The sequence below is a fragment of the Ceratotherium simum genome, chromosome 16 (genome assembly GCF_057802395.1).
Source record: "Ceratotherium simum simum isolate JZ-2026a chromosome 16, ASM5780239v1, whole genome shotgun sequence".
Lineage (NCBI taxonomy): Eukaryota > Metazoa > Chordata > Mammalia > Perissodactyla > Rhinocerotidae > Ceratotherium > Ceratotherium simum.
In genome coordinates, this window is record NC_141915.1 from 45,139,195 (window position 1) to 45,156,237 (window position 17,043).

Consider the following 17,043-nt stretch of genomic DNA (forward strand, 5'->3'; position numbering starts at 1 on the left):
CCACCCTGTGTCTGAATGTGATCTTACTTTCCATCCAGGTGAGCTTCAGCATTGAGGCCAAGGTGCGTGGCTGCCCCCAGGAGAAGGAGAAGTCCTTCACCATCAAGCCTGTGGGCTTCAAAGACAGCCTCACCATCCAGGTCACCTTCGACTGCGACTGTGACTGCCAGGCCCAGGCTGAGCCTCACAGCCACCGCTGCAACAATGGCAATGGGACCTTTGAGTGTGGGGTGTGCCGCTGCGGGCCTGGCTGGCTGGGGTCCCAGTGCGAGTGCTCGGAAGAGGACTACCACCCCTCCCAGCAGGATGAGTGCAGCCCCCGGGAGGGCCAGCCCATCTGCAGCCAGCGGGGAGAGTGCCTCTGTGGCCAGTGCGTCTGTCATACCAGTGACTTTGGCAAGATCACGGGCAAGTACTGCGAGTGTGATGACTTCTCCTGTGTCCGCTACAAGGGGGAGTTGTGCTCAGGTGAGGAAACTCCACACCCCTCCCGTCCCCCGGTACCCCCACTCACACATCTGCAGCCTCTGGAAACGTAGGCCAGGGCTTGAGGTGGACACAGGAAGCCCCAAGGGCAGAGCTGAGTGGATGGTGTTCCACTCTAATGGCAGAAGACAGAAATGAGGTTCTCTTTAATTTGTCTCAGCTCCCTGTGTCCTTGCTTGTGGGGTACAAGCAAGCAGAAATGAGCTTCTGCTTCCAGGGGCTTCTCTCCTATAAGAGGGTGGGAAGGAGTGGGGAAACTTGAAGGTGAAGGTAGTTCTTTTCTTTCATCTGCCCTTCTGCTAATATTTTAAGTCACTGGTTCTAATCTTTTTGAGGATATGGACTAATCCCTTTTTAAGGTAAAAAAAAAAAAATCACTGACTGATAGTAATTGAATGTTTAGTATTTATAGATTTGGAAAATACATGATGTCAGAATATATAGTAAAGTTAGTAATAGTTATTTTACATAAATTTATCTTTTTATTACAAAAGACTTGGAAAATAGTAGTACATATGCAAGAGATTAGAGCACATTTAATGGGCCAATACACTTGGAACAATGGCTGGAAAATATAAGCTCATATTAAATGTCGGCACTATTTTCTTATCACTATTGGTACTATTATTACTTTTTGGATTCTAGATCTGTGCTGGCCAGTACGGTAGCCATTAGCCACATGTGGCTATTTAAACTGAAATTAATCAAATGTAATTAAAATTTAAGTAAATTTTTATTTAAATTTAATTACCTTTAAAATTAAAAATTCAGTTCCTCTGTCACTCAGGAGCCATACGTGGCTAGTGGCTGCCATGTTGGACAGCACAGATACATATATTGGATAACACTGCCATAGAGAGTCCCAGCCTACAGATTGGGGATTATGATTTTGAGTCCTTCTAACTGCGGGATACTGAGTTGTTGTCTTTCTCATTCCGAAATTCAGTAAAATTTTGAGGACCACTGAAAATCTCAAATCTCACTCATTTCTCCTTGCCTCAAAGACCACTCCTGGGGTACTTCGCCAGCCAGAAGAAGTTGATGTTAATGTAGTCTTTTATCTGCAGACACACTGACAACACTCTCAGAGGCAAATGGGCAGTCTGAGTTGTTCCTGGGGCACTTGGGGATACGTTTTTGCTGGGCTATAATCACTATGGCTTAATCTCTCTTGTGACAGACAGATTGAAGACATTTGCAGATTGGTTGGGACTGGTTTATGGGTGTGTTGTGTGGCCAATAGAACAGAGATTATAACTGGCTTCTATGGTGATCAAATCCATGACGCAGATTGGCTTCATTTGCATTGGAGTTCTGACCAGCTGATGTTCACTTTCATATCAGCCTAAAAAAGCTTGATTAGAAAGGTAAATCTGTGTCATTCTAAAGCACAGCATGTCCAAGTATGTAATATAAAAGTGGCTGGTTTTTATTATCTACAACATTGTTTCCTTTACTCACGCCAACAAAATTTGAGAGAGAAATTGGAGAAAAATGACGCAGAGAGATGAGGGGAGAGAGAGAGTAGGTACACACAAACATATACAAACAGCAGTATGAATTAGGGGGTGAGGCAGGAATTTCAGTTCATTTTAATATTTAATAGTATTTATATAATATTCAAAGTACCAAAGGGAATGGGTAAGTTGGACGTGGGAGACCTAGGGGGAGAAGGTTGGGACTGAGGGGGAGAAGGCTGCCCTAGGAGAGGCCTACGGATAGCCTACTGGGGGCACCAGGGATGAAGGGGGGCCCTCTACTCCTCCACGGCCTGATTGTTCCCGGTCTGGTGTGAGGCAGTGTGGGCGGGATCCCAGCCAGAGTGTGTTTCCTTTGGCTGCTGGCCCCACTGAAGCCACAAAACAAAGCTGCCTGGGTCAGCAGCCCTGGTTCCTGCCTCCACCGGTGCAAGAACAGCTCATCCTCAATGTGCTCCAGCCTAATTCATGAGGGAACCCCAGGGGGCCGCTGCAGCATCTCAGAGGCCTCCCTCCCCCACTTCCCGCTGGGCTCTTGGGTGCCCACTGGCCTCAGGTCTGGACCCTGTGGTGCCATCATCACATTCTCCAATGACAGATACTCAGGAGCACACATTGAGCACCTGCTCTGTGCCAGGTACCTGGTGCATATGGGTTAACAGGGGTCACGCGTGATTAGTGACCTCTCAGAGCTTATAGCCCAGCTCACCGTTGTCCCTCCCCAGAGCTGCTGGCCTGTGTCTGTTCTTTGCTGCAAGTAGGGGCTCATGAGGCAGGAGCGCGATGACTTGGCCATTTCTCTAGCCCCTGGCATTCCCCCTCATCTCCTCCCTGCTGGAGGCATGGTCTTCGTGGTTGCACATTATCAGCACCTCTGCCTCAAACATCAGGGAGCACATCCTTGTCCTCAAGGGACTCTTCTACCTGCCATATCCATGAACATAGATTGATCAGGCACCCCCGTGAGCGAGGTTCTGTGTTGTGTGCTGGAGTGTTGAGGGATAGAGAGACATGAGTAAGGCAGTTTGCCCTTCGTTAACTTGCCTGAGGATAATTCACAACACGAGGCAGAACCTACCAGATCCTGGAAGTGAGGTGTCCTCAGGGAGTGTTATAGGAGTCCACCGGAGAGAGACTCACTGTAGAGAGGGGAGGCCTGGGCAGCTTCATGGAAGAGGTGGGATGTCAAAGGAAGGGCTGGTTCATAAAGGAGAGGAGCGGAGTGATGCATCACTCTGGGTCAAGCTATATAAGGAGAGTGATTGTATTCCCTCTGACCTGAAATACCTGCTCCACCCTCTCCTCCTCGCCTCCCCCACCTTCCTTGTTGCCTTCTTCCCAACCTCCCTCCTGTTTCTTACACTTTCTCTTCATTTCTCACTCCCCTCCTCTGACTTTCCTATAAACTCAGGCTCAGCCACCCTTTTGCTGGATGGGTGCCAGTCCTGTGACATTACCACACTGTGGCTTCCTTTTAAGGGCTGACCCTGCCAGGGCTTAGGATCAGCCCGCTGGCTCTGGCCTGCCACTTCCACTCCCAACCTCTCTCCCTGGCTGGCCCGGCAGTCCGTCTTCTCAAAGATCACTTTGTTTAGCTTCACAAAGGAAACACTATGGAACAAGGGTTTCTGAGGAGGCTGAGACCGCTGAGTGCTGACAGGCCTCTGTGCTGTAGGCCTTTCCCTGTCCAGGAGCCATGGCCAAAAGCTGGGTGTCATGGACACTGTGGCCCCGCTGCTGGCTGGCACACCTATCCGCTGGCTGCTGTTAGGGCTGCTGATAACAGCTCACAGCTGCCCCTTCTCTGGAGCATTATCTTCAGCTGACAGGAACTGTCTTGTCCGCAGACCTTGAATGACTGATAGGTAACAGGTTACACAAGGCCAGTCCCTTTGCCTCAAGGTGGGGCTAGCTCTGTGGTGCCATTCACATTCAGGAGCCCACCATGGATCAGGCTGAAGGGAGTCTCTGGCTGAGACCATATTCCTGCCAGCTTTTGACTTCTGCCCTGTCCTGCTCCCCTCCCTCCCTTCCCCTTCCCCAGTAAGTCCCTTGAACAAGAATCTCATCACAAGCTATATCTCTAGGGAACCCAACCTCAAAATGCAGTCCTTTTTCTTTCTCCACCCTTCTGCCAGCCGAGTATCTCTACTCTTCGGATATACTTGGCAGCTGGAGCAGGTGGTGAGGTTATGTTCCCCATCCCTCCTGGGAAACAGACATTTTTTTCCAAGGCAGTGAAGATGTGTCTGAGTCTTGAATGCCAGTGTGCCATTACAGATGGTGCTGCGGTCACTGGCAGAGGGACCTATAGAGGCCAAGAGCCACTAGTCAGACCCACTGGGGTCACTGGGGAGTAGTAGGTAGGTGCCAGCTAGTTGCTGTTTGTGTCTGGCCATGTTCCACTCTCTCCTCCACCATCTTGGGGCCCATCTGTTCACACAGTGGCATGGTTTTCAGACCAGTTCAGGTTACTTCCTCCTTGCTCCCTTCCTTTCCTCTGATTGACAATCAGATTTTTATTATTCATCCACTTCTTCCTGATTCAGAGTCCTGGAGAATGAGTCACCTTTCTGCAGGGTTTAGGAGCCAATTTTTAAAGCCTTGTTAAGTGCATATTAGAGAGATATAGCATTGAGTGAATGCCTGCATTTAAGCAGTCTAAGCCCCGACCCCAGTCTCTCCTCCCATTCCTATGCTCACGTAGTAAAGTGAATAGGTGTTTCCTATGAGGGCTGATGGCTCTTTGCAATACTATGATAATACAACACAGGGCACAGGTTGGTGACTGTTTGTGTTTTCCAGGAATTTAACTAGGACGTAAGCTCCATGATAATAGGAACCTTGCCTGTCTTGCACTGCTGTGGTATGAGCTCAATAAATATTTGTTAAATGAATGGATAAATAAACAAACATTAATTCCATGCCTACTCTGTATCAGATGTTATGCTAATCACTACTGATGGGAAAATTAATATGATATGTGCTCCCCCATCAAGGGGCTCACAATCTAGAAAGAGAAACAGATAGGCAAGCAAATGGGTTGAAGATAAGGGTTGAAATAGAGGTCTGTATAAGTGCTGGGAGAGCACATGGGCATACAGGTGATTTGGCCTGGGGAGGACAGAAAGTTACAGAGAGGAAGGAACATTTGAGTTGACCCTTTAAGGGTGAGTAGGAGTTTGGTAGTGGTCACAGGATGAAAGGGCATCTAGGTAGAGGGAACAGCATGAATAGAAGTGTAAGGATATAAGGATAGGGTAGATGATGGAGTACAGTTCAGTGTGGTGGCTAATGTGTGGCAATGTGAGGAGGGTGATGAGAGGTAAAGCTGGAAAGCAGGTGGAGCCACTGTCGTGGGGTGGGGGCCCTCACCAGCTGGTCTGCCCTCTTGGGCTGTGTGCTTTCAGGTCATGGCCAGTGCAGCTGTGGGGACTGCCTGTGTGACTCCGACTGGACCGGCTACTACTGCAACTGTACCACACGCACTGACACCTGCATGTCCAGCAACGGGCTGCTGTGCAGTGGCCGGGGCAAGTGCGAATGTGGCAGCTGCCTCTGCATCCAGCCAGGCTCCTACGGGGACACCTGTGAGAAGTGTCCCACCTGCCCTGATGCCTGCACCTTTAAGAAGTGAGTGGGGAGAGAAGTGAGTTGGAGAGAGTTGGGTGTCTGGGAGTGGGAAGAGGGTCCCCCAGACTAGAATCTTCAGCTCTCAAGTTTCCGTCTCTTACTCACCGAAGTTTTAGAGAGAGGAGTCTACTCCAGCCGGATGGTTAGCTTTCCTCTTTCCACTGAAAACTCTGGGGAGAGTTGGAGGTAGAGCCAACCGTGAAGGGGCCAGAATAGTACCAGCTGGACTCCAGTTGGAGGAACCCCTCTCCTAGGGTGGCATCCTGAAACCCTCAGTTGGGAGGAAGGCTAAACCAGGTAACTCCTGGGGAATGTTCCATTGCTGATGTTCTGATTCTGTGGGAGATGTGGGGCTGGACTTACGAAGGACACTCTGTGAAACAGATGAGGTTTACCAGGACAAACTTCACTTATTGGGGGGGTCAGAGGAAGCCCCTGTCAGCCCAAGTCCATGGCACTGCCATTTCTCTTACCATTTTAAGCAGGGCTGGATTGATGGGTATATAACCTGTGCATTGTACAGGGCCCTGTGCTTAGAAGGGCCCCATTGGTTTAATGCTCTGTTGTCACTGTCTTGAAATGCTCAGTAATCTTTGAACAAGGGACCTGATATTTTCGTTTTCCACTGGGCCCCCAAATTACATGACCAGTTCTGACTTTAAGGTTCCTAGAAGTGGCGTAGGGTTCACCCTCCTGTCACAGTCTTGGATAGGATATGAAGTTTAATGAAGTTACCTGGGGGCCTCTGCCTGGGTGAGGAGGGCACTCCCATCCCTGAACTCCAGATTTGACTATCTGGGCCCCAGGATTGTCTTACAGATGTTGCTCTTTGTGTGTTTGTTTTCTGAGGTGGACCAGCTTTCTGGGTGTATGGAGGTCAGAGCCAGACTGAAACACACTGAGGTTTGCTCCTCCCTTGCTTTAATCCCCATGTCCTCTCTCCTTTAGGGAGTGTGTGGAGTGTAAGAAGTTTAACCGGGGAGCTCTCTACGAGAAAAATACCTGCACCCGTTACTGTCGTGATGAGATTGAGTCTGTGAAGGAGCTTAGTAAGTGCAGCATGTCTTAGAGTTGCACACACCCAGGTCCCAAGTTGTTCTGATTTAATCCCAGCATGTATCCATCTCTCATCTGTAAAATGGAAGAGTAATTCCTACCTCAAAGGCATGTTGTGCAGGCCTGATGCCCAGAAGGCACTTCATAAAAGCTGGCTTCCCTGAGGATCCTCCTGCACCTCTACAATCTGTGCAGCAGTCCCTCCCCCTTCTGCTTCCCAGAGCCCACAGAATCAGCAAGATCCTGCAAATACTTTTCAAGTATGTATAAATCAGGCAACCCTAACTTCACCTCCTCAAGGAAAGGAAGATAATGCACCCCATTTTACAGATGAAGAAACTGAGGCACACAGTGGGGGAGTGCCCATGACAGTCTTAGCTTAGTAGGCCAGTAAGCATTTACTAAGTTTACTTAACTAAGAGTATTAAGCTATGTCCAGGCATACAGCTTTGCTGGTTTGGAAGGAAACTTTCACCATTATGGATTTGTAGCCAAAATCTTAGCTTGAAGCCCTTTTGGCTCTCTGGAACCCCTCCTGGAATTAGACAGAAATAAAGTGGGGAGCAAAACTCTTGCCTGCAATTATTCTGGTTTGTACTTCATCTTAACTTAAAAGGAGATGATCTTTGCTGCCATCAGCACATCTGATGTGGTTATCTGAGCCAGCTCAGCATTGGGTGGTGTCAGGGAGATGGCTATCTCCAGAGATAGATAGCCATCTCCCACGAAAGGAGGAAACACGTCTTTAGTGAGAGCCACAGTAAGACACAGCCAGTCAGTCAGCTTCTGGATGGTGGTGTTATGGAAAAGAGTCAGATCTCTGGACCCTTGGGCTAATAGCAGAAGTGGGGCTGAGGTGAGGGTAGCAATTTGGGGATTGAGTTTGAAGAGACAACTTTTCCTCTGGAGGAGACTGGGCTTGCTATGATTAGCTCAGTGGGGAGAGGCTGCTGAAATGTGAGATATTTTTATCATCTAGACCAGATGGGTATTACAAGTTAATTGATAAGTATTTCTTCCCCCACCCCCACGCTATGGTAATCATAAAAACAAATGCTTATTTGTATGGAATTTTATGACTTACATAAGTTATAAAAGTATCTTTTTATGCACATTATCTTATTCTTCTCCCAACAACCCAGTAAAGTAAACTATAGTACTATTATTATCTTCATTTTGAGGCTGAGGAAATTGAGTCTCAGGGAAGTTAAGTAAATTGTCCAAGCAAATTAATGGTGAGTTAAGATTAGAACTAAATCCTGAAATCCTTACTCTTTCCACTGTACTGTAATACTGCTGGCTTACTGAAGGCTTATTGAGTTCCAGTCTGTAGGATGTGCTTTGAGACTCACGTTCTAGTCCTAGTCCATCACTTATTTGCTGTGTGGCCTTGGTACATTTGCTTAATCTCATCGTATGTCAGTTTTACCCATCTGGTTTCATCAGTGTAGGGCACAGTACCGCTGATAGAGGGTAACCCATAGTTTCCCTGTCAGAATAACAGGTTTTAGAATTAGAAGGGATGAAACCTATAAAACATAATGGGAGTCAGAAAAGAGAGAATGGCTCTGGAGAGGAACTCTGGATCAGAAGCAGAAATGGAAGAAATATAAGGCCTAAGTAAACAAACTATTGAGAATCATTGAGCAAGCAGAGAAAGGAAAGAGGGGAAGGGAACACCCGTTGTGTGTTAGGTACTGTTTACTTTATGCTGTTTAATTCTCCACCAACCTTGTGAGGTGGGGGTATCATCTTCCTTTTATAGATGAAGAAAGAGAGACTTGATGAGGTTGAATAACCATTCAACTAACTAAGATCACACAGCTGGTAGGTGGTATAACCAGGCTTTGAATCGGATTGTGTAATATGTTATGTCATGTCCCTTCCAGAGGAAGGAATAAAAACCAAAAAGGGCCTGTGAGGGACAAAATACATCAATGAGGGTCATCTAGAGGCAATTACCAGGCACAACAGCCGTCTCAAATCCAGGCATCTTGCCTAATGTCATGCGTAGGGTTTCCTGTCATATACTTTCCCAGAAGTCTCATGACTGGGGTTCAGGGGTGGCCCCATCTTCCAGGATTTGACTCGTTTTTCATTCTCCCATCTTTCCCCAGAGGATACTGGCAAGGATGCAGTGAATTGTACCTACAAGAATGAGGATGACTGTGTTGTCAGATTTCAGTACTATGAAGACTCCAGTGGAAAGTCCATCCTTTATGTGGTAGAAGAGCCAGGTGAGTGAACCCTGAGGACCCCTGGCCATAACCCCAGGGAGAAGGAGAACCATATTGGGCAGTGATTTCCACCCATCACTCCTCTTAAACAGAACAACCAGATTAAGCCTGGCCTTACAAGTGATGCTTCAGGGCCTGTCGTCTAGGTATGGAGGATATATTAATACAAATATGAGCAAGACAGTGACTCGCTAATTGAAGAGAGAGAAAAATAAGAGGGTGGGTAAGGAGAGGAAGAAGGTAGATATGGATCCCATCAAGGAACAAAATATATCATGGCATTTCTTTGAAGTGGTAATGTTAAGAAGTGAGGAGTTTAAATTCTAGCACTTTTTAGGGGCTGGCCCAGTGGTGTAGCGGGTAAGTGTGCATTCGCCGCTTCAGCGACCCAGGGTTTGCAGGTTCAGATCCTGGGCGCGCACCGACCCACCGCTTGTCAAGCCATGCTGTGGCGGTGTCCCACATAAAGCAGAGGAAGATAGGCACGGATGTTAGCCCAGGGCCAATCTTCCTCAGCAAAAAGAGGAGGATTGGCATCGGATGTTAGCTCAGGGGTGATCTTCCTCACAAAAAAAAAGAAAAAAAATTCTAGCACTTTTCAGCACACGGCATCTGCCCTACTAAACGTTAAATGGTTGCCAAGAGCAACCTGCTTGCTGCTTCAGAGGAAGGCCTGATGGTTGGAGGTGTTGACCTTACCAGGTTCACAGCCCTGAACACTAATAAGATAGTGCTTACTCTCAAGAGGAGGAGCTCATCCCATCACACACAGACCAACCACAGGTTTGTCACCATCCATCGAAGGAGATTTGCTTTCCTCCTCTTACCACCTTCATCACCTTTCTTTCCCTGAAACAACAGATTAAGATATGAATCATTAGGAAATATTTTTGAGTACTTATTATATATCAGGCACTGAGCTAGGTGCTGGGAATATAACAGTAAATAATGCAGACATGGCACTCACAGGCCATGGAGGAGACAGGCGTGTAAATTAGTAATGACACTGCAGAGGGATAAGGGCTATGGTATGGCGGGGGGGAGTGGGCGAGAACTCCTGGAGTAAAGGAACAATGCTAAAGACAGAGGCTAAAATCACTTGGTTGCTTGACATTCTTTACAGCTGTAGGAATTTCTTTAAATCGTCCTTTAGACCAGGGGTCAGCAAACTTTTTCTGTAAAGGGCCAGATGTTAAATATTTTAGGCTTTGTGGGCTGTATAGTCTCTGCCGTGACTACTCAACTCTGCTGTTGTAGCAGGAAAGCATCTGTAGACTATACGTAAATGAAGGGGCCTGGCTGTATTTACAAAAACAGGTGGCAAGCCACATTTGGTTCACTGGGCCATAGTTTGCTGGCCCCTGCTTTAGGGCAGTGGTTCTCAAACTTTTGTATGTTCCCTTGGTAAAAAATCCAGAGTCCTGAGCCCTGTCCTACTTCCACAAGCCTATGTCTCTGTGATCTCTATTAGTGCTCCTGGTAATTGTGATACACCCCAATATTTGAGTGCCTCTGCTTTAGACACATTTTTCCCCATGAGCCTTCTCAGGCCTCCTCTAGCCTCCATTCTGCTGCTAGGTTTGGTGCTGCTGTTTGACTCTCGTAGTAGCTGTGCTTCCCTTAGAAGGGCCTTCATCACACTATTAAATTGTTTCTTTCATCAATCACCTGTCTCCCTCGGTAGTTCATAAGCTCCATGAACACAGGAACGGCATCTGTCTAATCTACTGTAATATCCCCATACTTGGCTTAGTCATCTGCAGAGAAGATAGTTAATAAATGGGTTTTGAATGAATTAATAAGACTGATTATTCCTAGGAGACAGGCAGGCTTGTATACATCTTGATATCTCTTGGGAGAATTTTGGTGCTTGAGAAGGAGGGGGATGAAAGTGGGAAAAGAGCTGCTACAACTGTGTCACCCGGGGTATTGCTGTCTCCATGGGTAGAGGAGAGCATGGTGCCCTCATCTGTGATATTGTTCATCAGCCTTTGCCAGAGCACTCACCCTCACCCTTTATAAGGGAGAAGGAAGGTAAAGAAAGGGCATCACTTTAGTTTTATTTAGTGACTCAAGGGAAGGCTGATGTGGGGAAGGGGAGAGGGAAGAGCCTGGGTATGTATCTCTGTGGGAGCAGATGTGGATTATTTGACCATGACTTCCTTACACTTTCCCATCCACCTGTGTTAACACATTTCATGAATTTTTCCACAACCACCTTATCTGTACCTTTGTCCCTTCTCATTTCAGAAGGGTGGTATGTTCTTGCTGTTGGATTTAACATTACTTCATCTCTTTGCTACAACAATCCTTCTAGTGCTCCTGCTGTATCACTTACCAAAATCATTTGGCTTGGTATTCTGAGACTGGAATCTCCTGCCTGGAGTTGTGGAGAACAAAGGTGATGATAATCTAGGGTGGTACAAATAACCTCCTGGGGGTAACTTTTCTGGCGTACTGCCAGTAGATTCCTTCCTCCACATTAGGAGGTGGGACCCCAGACCTACATTTCCTATCTCGTTGTCCTGGAATTCCAAGTTCTGCCTCTCCTCTCACTCCCCACCCCCAACCATTTTCAGGAGCTCTGGTTTTGAGTAGAATGTAGCATCTGGGGTACATGAGTGTAGGAGGAGATTATTCTCATTCTCTTCCCGGACTCATGCTCTTGCAGATGCTCTCTTTGTTTTTGTTTTTGTTGTTTTTAAATATTTATTTATTTATTTAGTGTGTGTGTGTGTGTGTGTGTGTGTGTGTGTGTAAGATCAGCCCTGAGCTAACATCCATGCCAATCCTCCTCTTTTTGCTGAGGAAGACTGGCCCTGAGCTAACATCTGTGCCCATCTTCCTCCACTTTATATGGGACGCTGCCACAGCATGGCCTGAGAAACAGTGTGTTGGCGCACGCCCGGGATCCAAACCCGGGCTGCCAGCAGTGGAGCGTGCGCACTTAACCGCTATGCCATGGGGCCAGCCCCTGCAGATGCTCTCTTTGAAGGGCTGAGCCATTGCAGGGCAGTAAACAGAGCACTGCCACAGGGTTTGCCAGTGGCCAAGTGGTGTTCAGCCCACGTGGAATGGGCTCCCCTGAGTTGGGCCCTCATCACTCTCAGATAGGGCTGCCTGATAAAATACAGTATGTCCCATGCAAATATTTGGTACATACTTATGCTAAAAAGTTATTTGTTGTTTATCTGAAATTCAAATTTAACTAGACTTCCTGTGCTTTTGTTTGTCAAATCTGCTAACTCTACCTAGTCTTTCCTGACCTGGGGTCACCCACCATGGGTCCTCATCACTGTGGCTGAGAGGGCTCTCCAGAGACCACCTGATCTTGTCTTTTGCTTCAAGGGAGTCTGCCATCCACCCCTTTCAGGATAGAGGGTTAACTGATTTCTTTTTCCCCTGAAGACCTCCTGGCATTCTACCTGTCCTGCCCATACTGACATGCAGAATTGAAGAGATTTCATTTTGACATTTGAGAGTTGGCCCTACCTCAGTCTTCCAGAGAATTTATAATTGCTTTTCCCAGAAGCACTGGGGCCCTTCACTCCTGGGAAATTGGACACTGGAACTTCACAGCTTCTCTCCAGGAGCTCCTTTAATTGTAGACATATTGTAATTTGGTGGCTTGGGAAATAGCCAGCTTGGGTTTGTGGTGGTAGTTGTTTTTGGGTAGTATGTGGTGAGCATGGGTGTATGTTTAGAGAAGAAGGTGGGAGACAGTGTGGAAAGTGGGTGTGACCTCCTCTCCAGACCCATCAATACTCATATACAAACAGCTAATTACATAACACCTGAGAAGTTACCAGAGTGAGGTCACCCATCAGACATCCGTGGTTTTTGGGAAGCAGAGCTCTGCAGAGCATACTCAGTAAGTATGGGGTGACGCACCTCTGTCTGTATGGGTTGTTGACTGGGGTTGAACAGGAAGTCAGCTCTCAATAGGGTTAGGATTTTAGATGACTAAATATTTTGGGAAGGAACCCAAAATGTTGTCTTGGTTGGCAGGCCGCCTGATCTCTAAGTATACTAAAAAGGTCATTAGGTTAGCACCCCTCAGGGTGGTAAGTATCTGAACCAGGGTAACAAACTCAAATGCCTACAGGAGCTAGATAAATAAATTGGTGAAAACAGCTGGATATAACAAGAACACCAGCAATAATGGCAGCTGGTATTTATTGAACACTGACTCTATGCCAGGCACTGTTTTGAGTTCTTTAAATATATTTAACTTAATTATTCCTCACAACAAGTTTTTGAAGTCAGTGCTGTTACTTTCTCCATTTTAAAGATGGAGAAACAGGAAACAGACACCCAGAAGGGTTAAATAATTTATCAAAGATCATATAGCAAAGTAAGTGGTAAGCCAGTGTTCAAACCCAGGCAGTCTGGCTCCAGAGCCCACAGTAGCGAAGACTCTGTGACAAGTCACACTTTGCTGCCATTTAGTGGAGGAAAGAGAGAGTGGTGAGGATTCTGGCAAATTAGAAAACACATCCCATCTAAAAGGGGTAGCTTCTCCTCACCTCTAGGCAGTTGCTGTCCTGTAAAAATATAGGTTCAGTGTTTCTAGATCTTTTGATTTTTTTTTTTAAAGAGAAGAAGAAGAATCTGAAATTTTAGGGGAAGAATCTCCTGATTTTTCAATGGTGCCAACAAAATCAAATTTTTAATAAACAGTTGTGTGAACCCATGCCAAGTAGGCTAGATTCTGCCCATGGGTGACCAGCTCATGACTTCTGATTTTAACCACTCAGGACAGATTATTGCTGTCCTAAAGATTGGCGCCCCCCTCCTTTTAAAAATTAATTGATTTACTTTATAAGTCCTATTTCCTTCAGAGAACTTTCTAGAACTTTATTACTTTGTCAAGAAGATCTTATTTGAACTAGCCAGTTCAAGTGATTCCTGCTCCATTCACAACCCCCTTGTTCTGTGCTCTTTCCTAACAGAGTGTCCCAAGGGTCCTGACATCCTGGTGGTCCTTCTTTCAGTGATGGGGGCCATTCTGCTCATCGGCCTTGCTACTCTGCTCATCTGGAAGCTCCTCATCACCATCCATGACCGGAAGGAGTTTGCTAAATTTGAGGAAGAGAGAGCCAGAGCAAAATGGGATACAGTAAGAGGCTGGGCTGGGCCAGGCTGGGTGTTTTCTTAAGTCATAGGTTTGAGAGGCTGAAGTGAAGGCTGCAGATGGTTAGGGTGGCCATGTTCAGCCAGCACCGTAGTTTCCCAGATGGCCTCTGTTCTGGAAATTGGGAGATGGTCCGACTGTCCTGTTGTGCTTATACTTCCTGGAAACCGCTTGATTCTCTCTCTACCACCCAGTGACCATGAGCCATATCAGTGAGTACTGACTGACCACAGATAGGGCCCAGCTCTGCTCTGAACATTGTGAAGAGATGAAAAGGAAACTTATTCTCCAATTGAGGGAGACAGGACAAACTTGAGAATCCTACATTGAGAATATATAATACAGTATATACTGATGAAGTGCAAGGCATTAAACACAAACAGAAAAAAAAAATAATAGCTAACATCTACCTAGGTTTTACCATGTACCGGGAACTATTCTAAATGCTTTTTATGTATTAACTTATTTCATCTCTATGACAATCCTATGTGGTAGGCAACATTATTATTCCCATTTTATAGGTAAGGAAATAGTACAGAGAAGTTAGGTAGCTTGCCTAATTGTGGGAGGGAATTAGATTACTATAGGAATTACTTTTTGGGTCAGCCTCTGAGAAATAGTGGCAGGATGTCCTTCTATCTCATTCTCTTCTTTTTCCTCAGATGATGATGGTAGCTTCCAAACCAGACTCCACTTTTATGCTCCCTGCAGTCAATCCTGATTGAATTCAATCAAACAAGCATTTATTGAGAACCTTCTATATACTTGATTTTACTCTGTTCTCCTTTGGCTCATCTTCCACATTTTAACTTTTTTCTGGACCTTCCAAATGGCTGAATGTTCAGGAGTAGGCTGAAAGTTTGTTCCCATTTGATAGTGACCTCAGGCCTTTGTGCCCAAGGGTGCCAAGAAACTGAGATGTTTCTGTTAGTACAATGTAGAAATCCTGAACCTCTGAAGCACATGAGAATCTGTTCCATTTCTGGAAGCTACTACTAAGGACTACCAGACCTTATGAGATTTGTCACTTTTTTTTTTTGCTGAGGGATATTAGCCCTGAGCTAACACCTGTGCCAGTCTTCCTCTACTTTATACGTGGGTTGCCTCCACCACATGGCTGACGAATGGTGTAGGTCTGTGCCCAGGATCTGAACCCGTGAACCTGGGCAGCTGAAGAGAAACTCGCCGAACCCAACCACTATACCACAGGGCCTGCCCCAAGATTTGTCACTTTTTGTTAGAAAATGATTTGGGAAACTTAGTGAGGGTCCTACTTTTTCCTAATAACATGATTGTTTTTGGGTAGTGCTTGAAGAGATGAGATGAAAACAAATTAAGAATTATTTGAGTGGGGCCGGCCCCGTGGCTTAGTGGTGAAGTGCGTGCACTCCGCTATTGGAGGCCCAGGTTCGGATCCCAGGTGCGCACCGACACACCGCTTGTCCTGCCGTGCTGAGGCAGCATCCCACATACAGTAACTAGAAGGATGTGCAGCTATGACATACAACTATCTACTGGGGCTTTGGGGAGAAAAAGGGAAAAAAAGGAGGAGGAGTGGCAATAGATGTTAGCTCAGGGCCGGTCTTCCTCAGCAAAAAGAGGAGGATTGGCATGGATGTTAGTTCAGGGCTGATCTTCCTCACACACACACAAAAGAATTATTTGGGCAAAAGCTGTCCTCTATGTTCCAACCACCACCTGCTACATTTCTCTTCCCTGCCCACATCCCCCAGCATGGTGACAATGAAGGAAAAAGGGGAGAAGGGCAAAAGAGATAGTGTGGGAGAGGGGGAGGAAATAGGAGATGTCGGCTAGAAGCTATCCTGAAATGTTTTGGGATCACCAAAAAGTGATGGGTTGAATTTAACCACTTAGAAATAGTGGCAGGATGACATTCCCCCTTATCTCTCCTCGTATTTCCTATCCGTTCCCATCTTAAGAGAGAATATGTGAATACAATGAGCATTAAGCTGTTCATTGATGGTATATCCCGGAGAAGGGTGTCTTGGGAAAACTTCTCAGATGAAATGTAAGCCTCGAGGGTAGGGAAGAATTGAGGAATTCACTTTTCTGTTCTCTCCGCAGGCCAACAACCCACTGTATAAAGAGGCCACATCCACCTTCACCAACGTCACCTACCGGGGCACTTAATGAGAAGGAGTTGTCCTCAGATCATTACCAGACTGTCCCAGGATTGTAGGCGTCTCTGCTGTCATGTTTACAGGGGACAATATCTGTGGGGTGGGATTGGGGGCTTGGAGTGGGGTGGGTTAGAAGAATGTCAGTATGTGGAAGTGTGGGTCTGTGCATGTGTGCGTGTGAGTGTGCTATGTGAGGGGGAATGTGTAATTTAAAACTTGTGATGTGTCACAGATAAGCGGAGCTCCTCAGCCTTTGTCCTCAGAATGCCTCCTTCAGGGATTCTTCCTGCTTAACCTGAGGGTGACCCACGACCCACGTAGCTGAGCAGGTGTTCTTTATTACCTCAGCGAGAAGCCAGCTTTCCTTTTCGGGCTATTCTCCCTGAAGAGAAGGGCAAAGCTGAGGCCTCTCATTCCAGAGAAATGGACCTTGACTCTACCCTGAGTTTATGGTTCTTGGGCCTGACTCTCAGCAGTTATGGTAGGAACTGCTGGGCTTTGCAGCCTTGTTGTGTCATCTGTGCCTCTATCTCCTTTCCCTTCCCTCAGGCTGAAGGAGAAATCAGGGGAGAGCTGAACCCTCAGAGTTGCCCATGCCTTTACCATCACCTCAATCCAGCATGGTTCTCTCATACGGGGAGTCCTTGCTACCTAATTCTTTGATCTGTTTGGAGTGAGGTTGGCAGGGTCACCCAGGGGTCATGCATGGCCTGGGGGAATGTGCCAGGGTCTCCCAGTTCATAATCATCACCCTCAGATTTGCCTTATTGGCAGCTCCACCCTAGAGGTTCTTTTAGAAGAAGTGTGTCACTTAGACCAGCACCACCTCTTTACTCCTACTTCCACACTCTTACTGCTGTAGACATTTGCTACGTACT

The 17,043-nt window shown here is 46.6% G+C and overlaps 1 protein-coding gene across 2 annotated transcripts in view; it reads left to right on the forward strand.

The window, feature by feature from the left end:
* Nucleotides 1-16,271, forward strand: part of ITGB3 (integrin subunit beta 3) — a 47,688-nt gene extending 31,417 nt beyond the window's left edge. Inside the window, exons 10-15 of one of the 2 annotated variants that reach the window (XM_004432617.3) lie at nucleotides 39-468; nucleotides 5,375-5,597; nucleotides 6,546-6,646; nucleotides 8,771-8,890; nucleotides 13,843-14,009; nucleotides 16,110-16,271. In XM_004432617.3, the coding sequence (XP_004432674.1) occupies nucleotides 39-468; nucleotides 5,375-5,597; nucleotides 6,546-6,646; nucleotides 8,771-8,890; nucleotides 13,843-14,009; nucleotides 16,110-16,175 (1,107 nt within the window). In that variant the 3' untranslated portion in view covers nucleotides 16,176-16,271. Of the gene's footprint in view, nucleotides 1-38; nucleotides 469-5,374; nucleotides 5,598-6,545; nucleotides 6,647-8,770; nucleotides 8,891-13,842; nucleotides 14,010-16,109 lie in introns of those variants that run through there. The other variant, XR_015554747.1, reaches the window with a different exon arrangement.
* The last annotated feature ends 772 nt before the right edge of the window (nucleotides 16,272-17,043 follow it).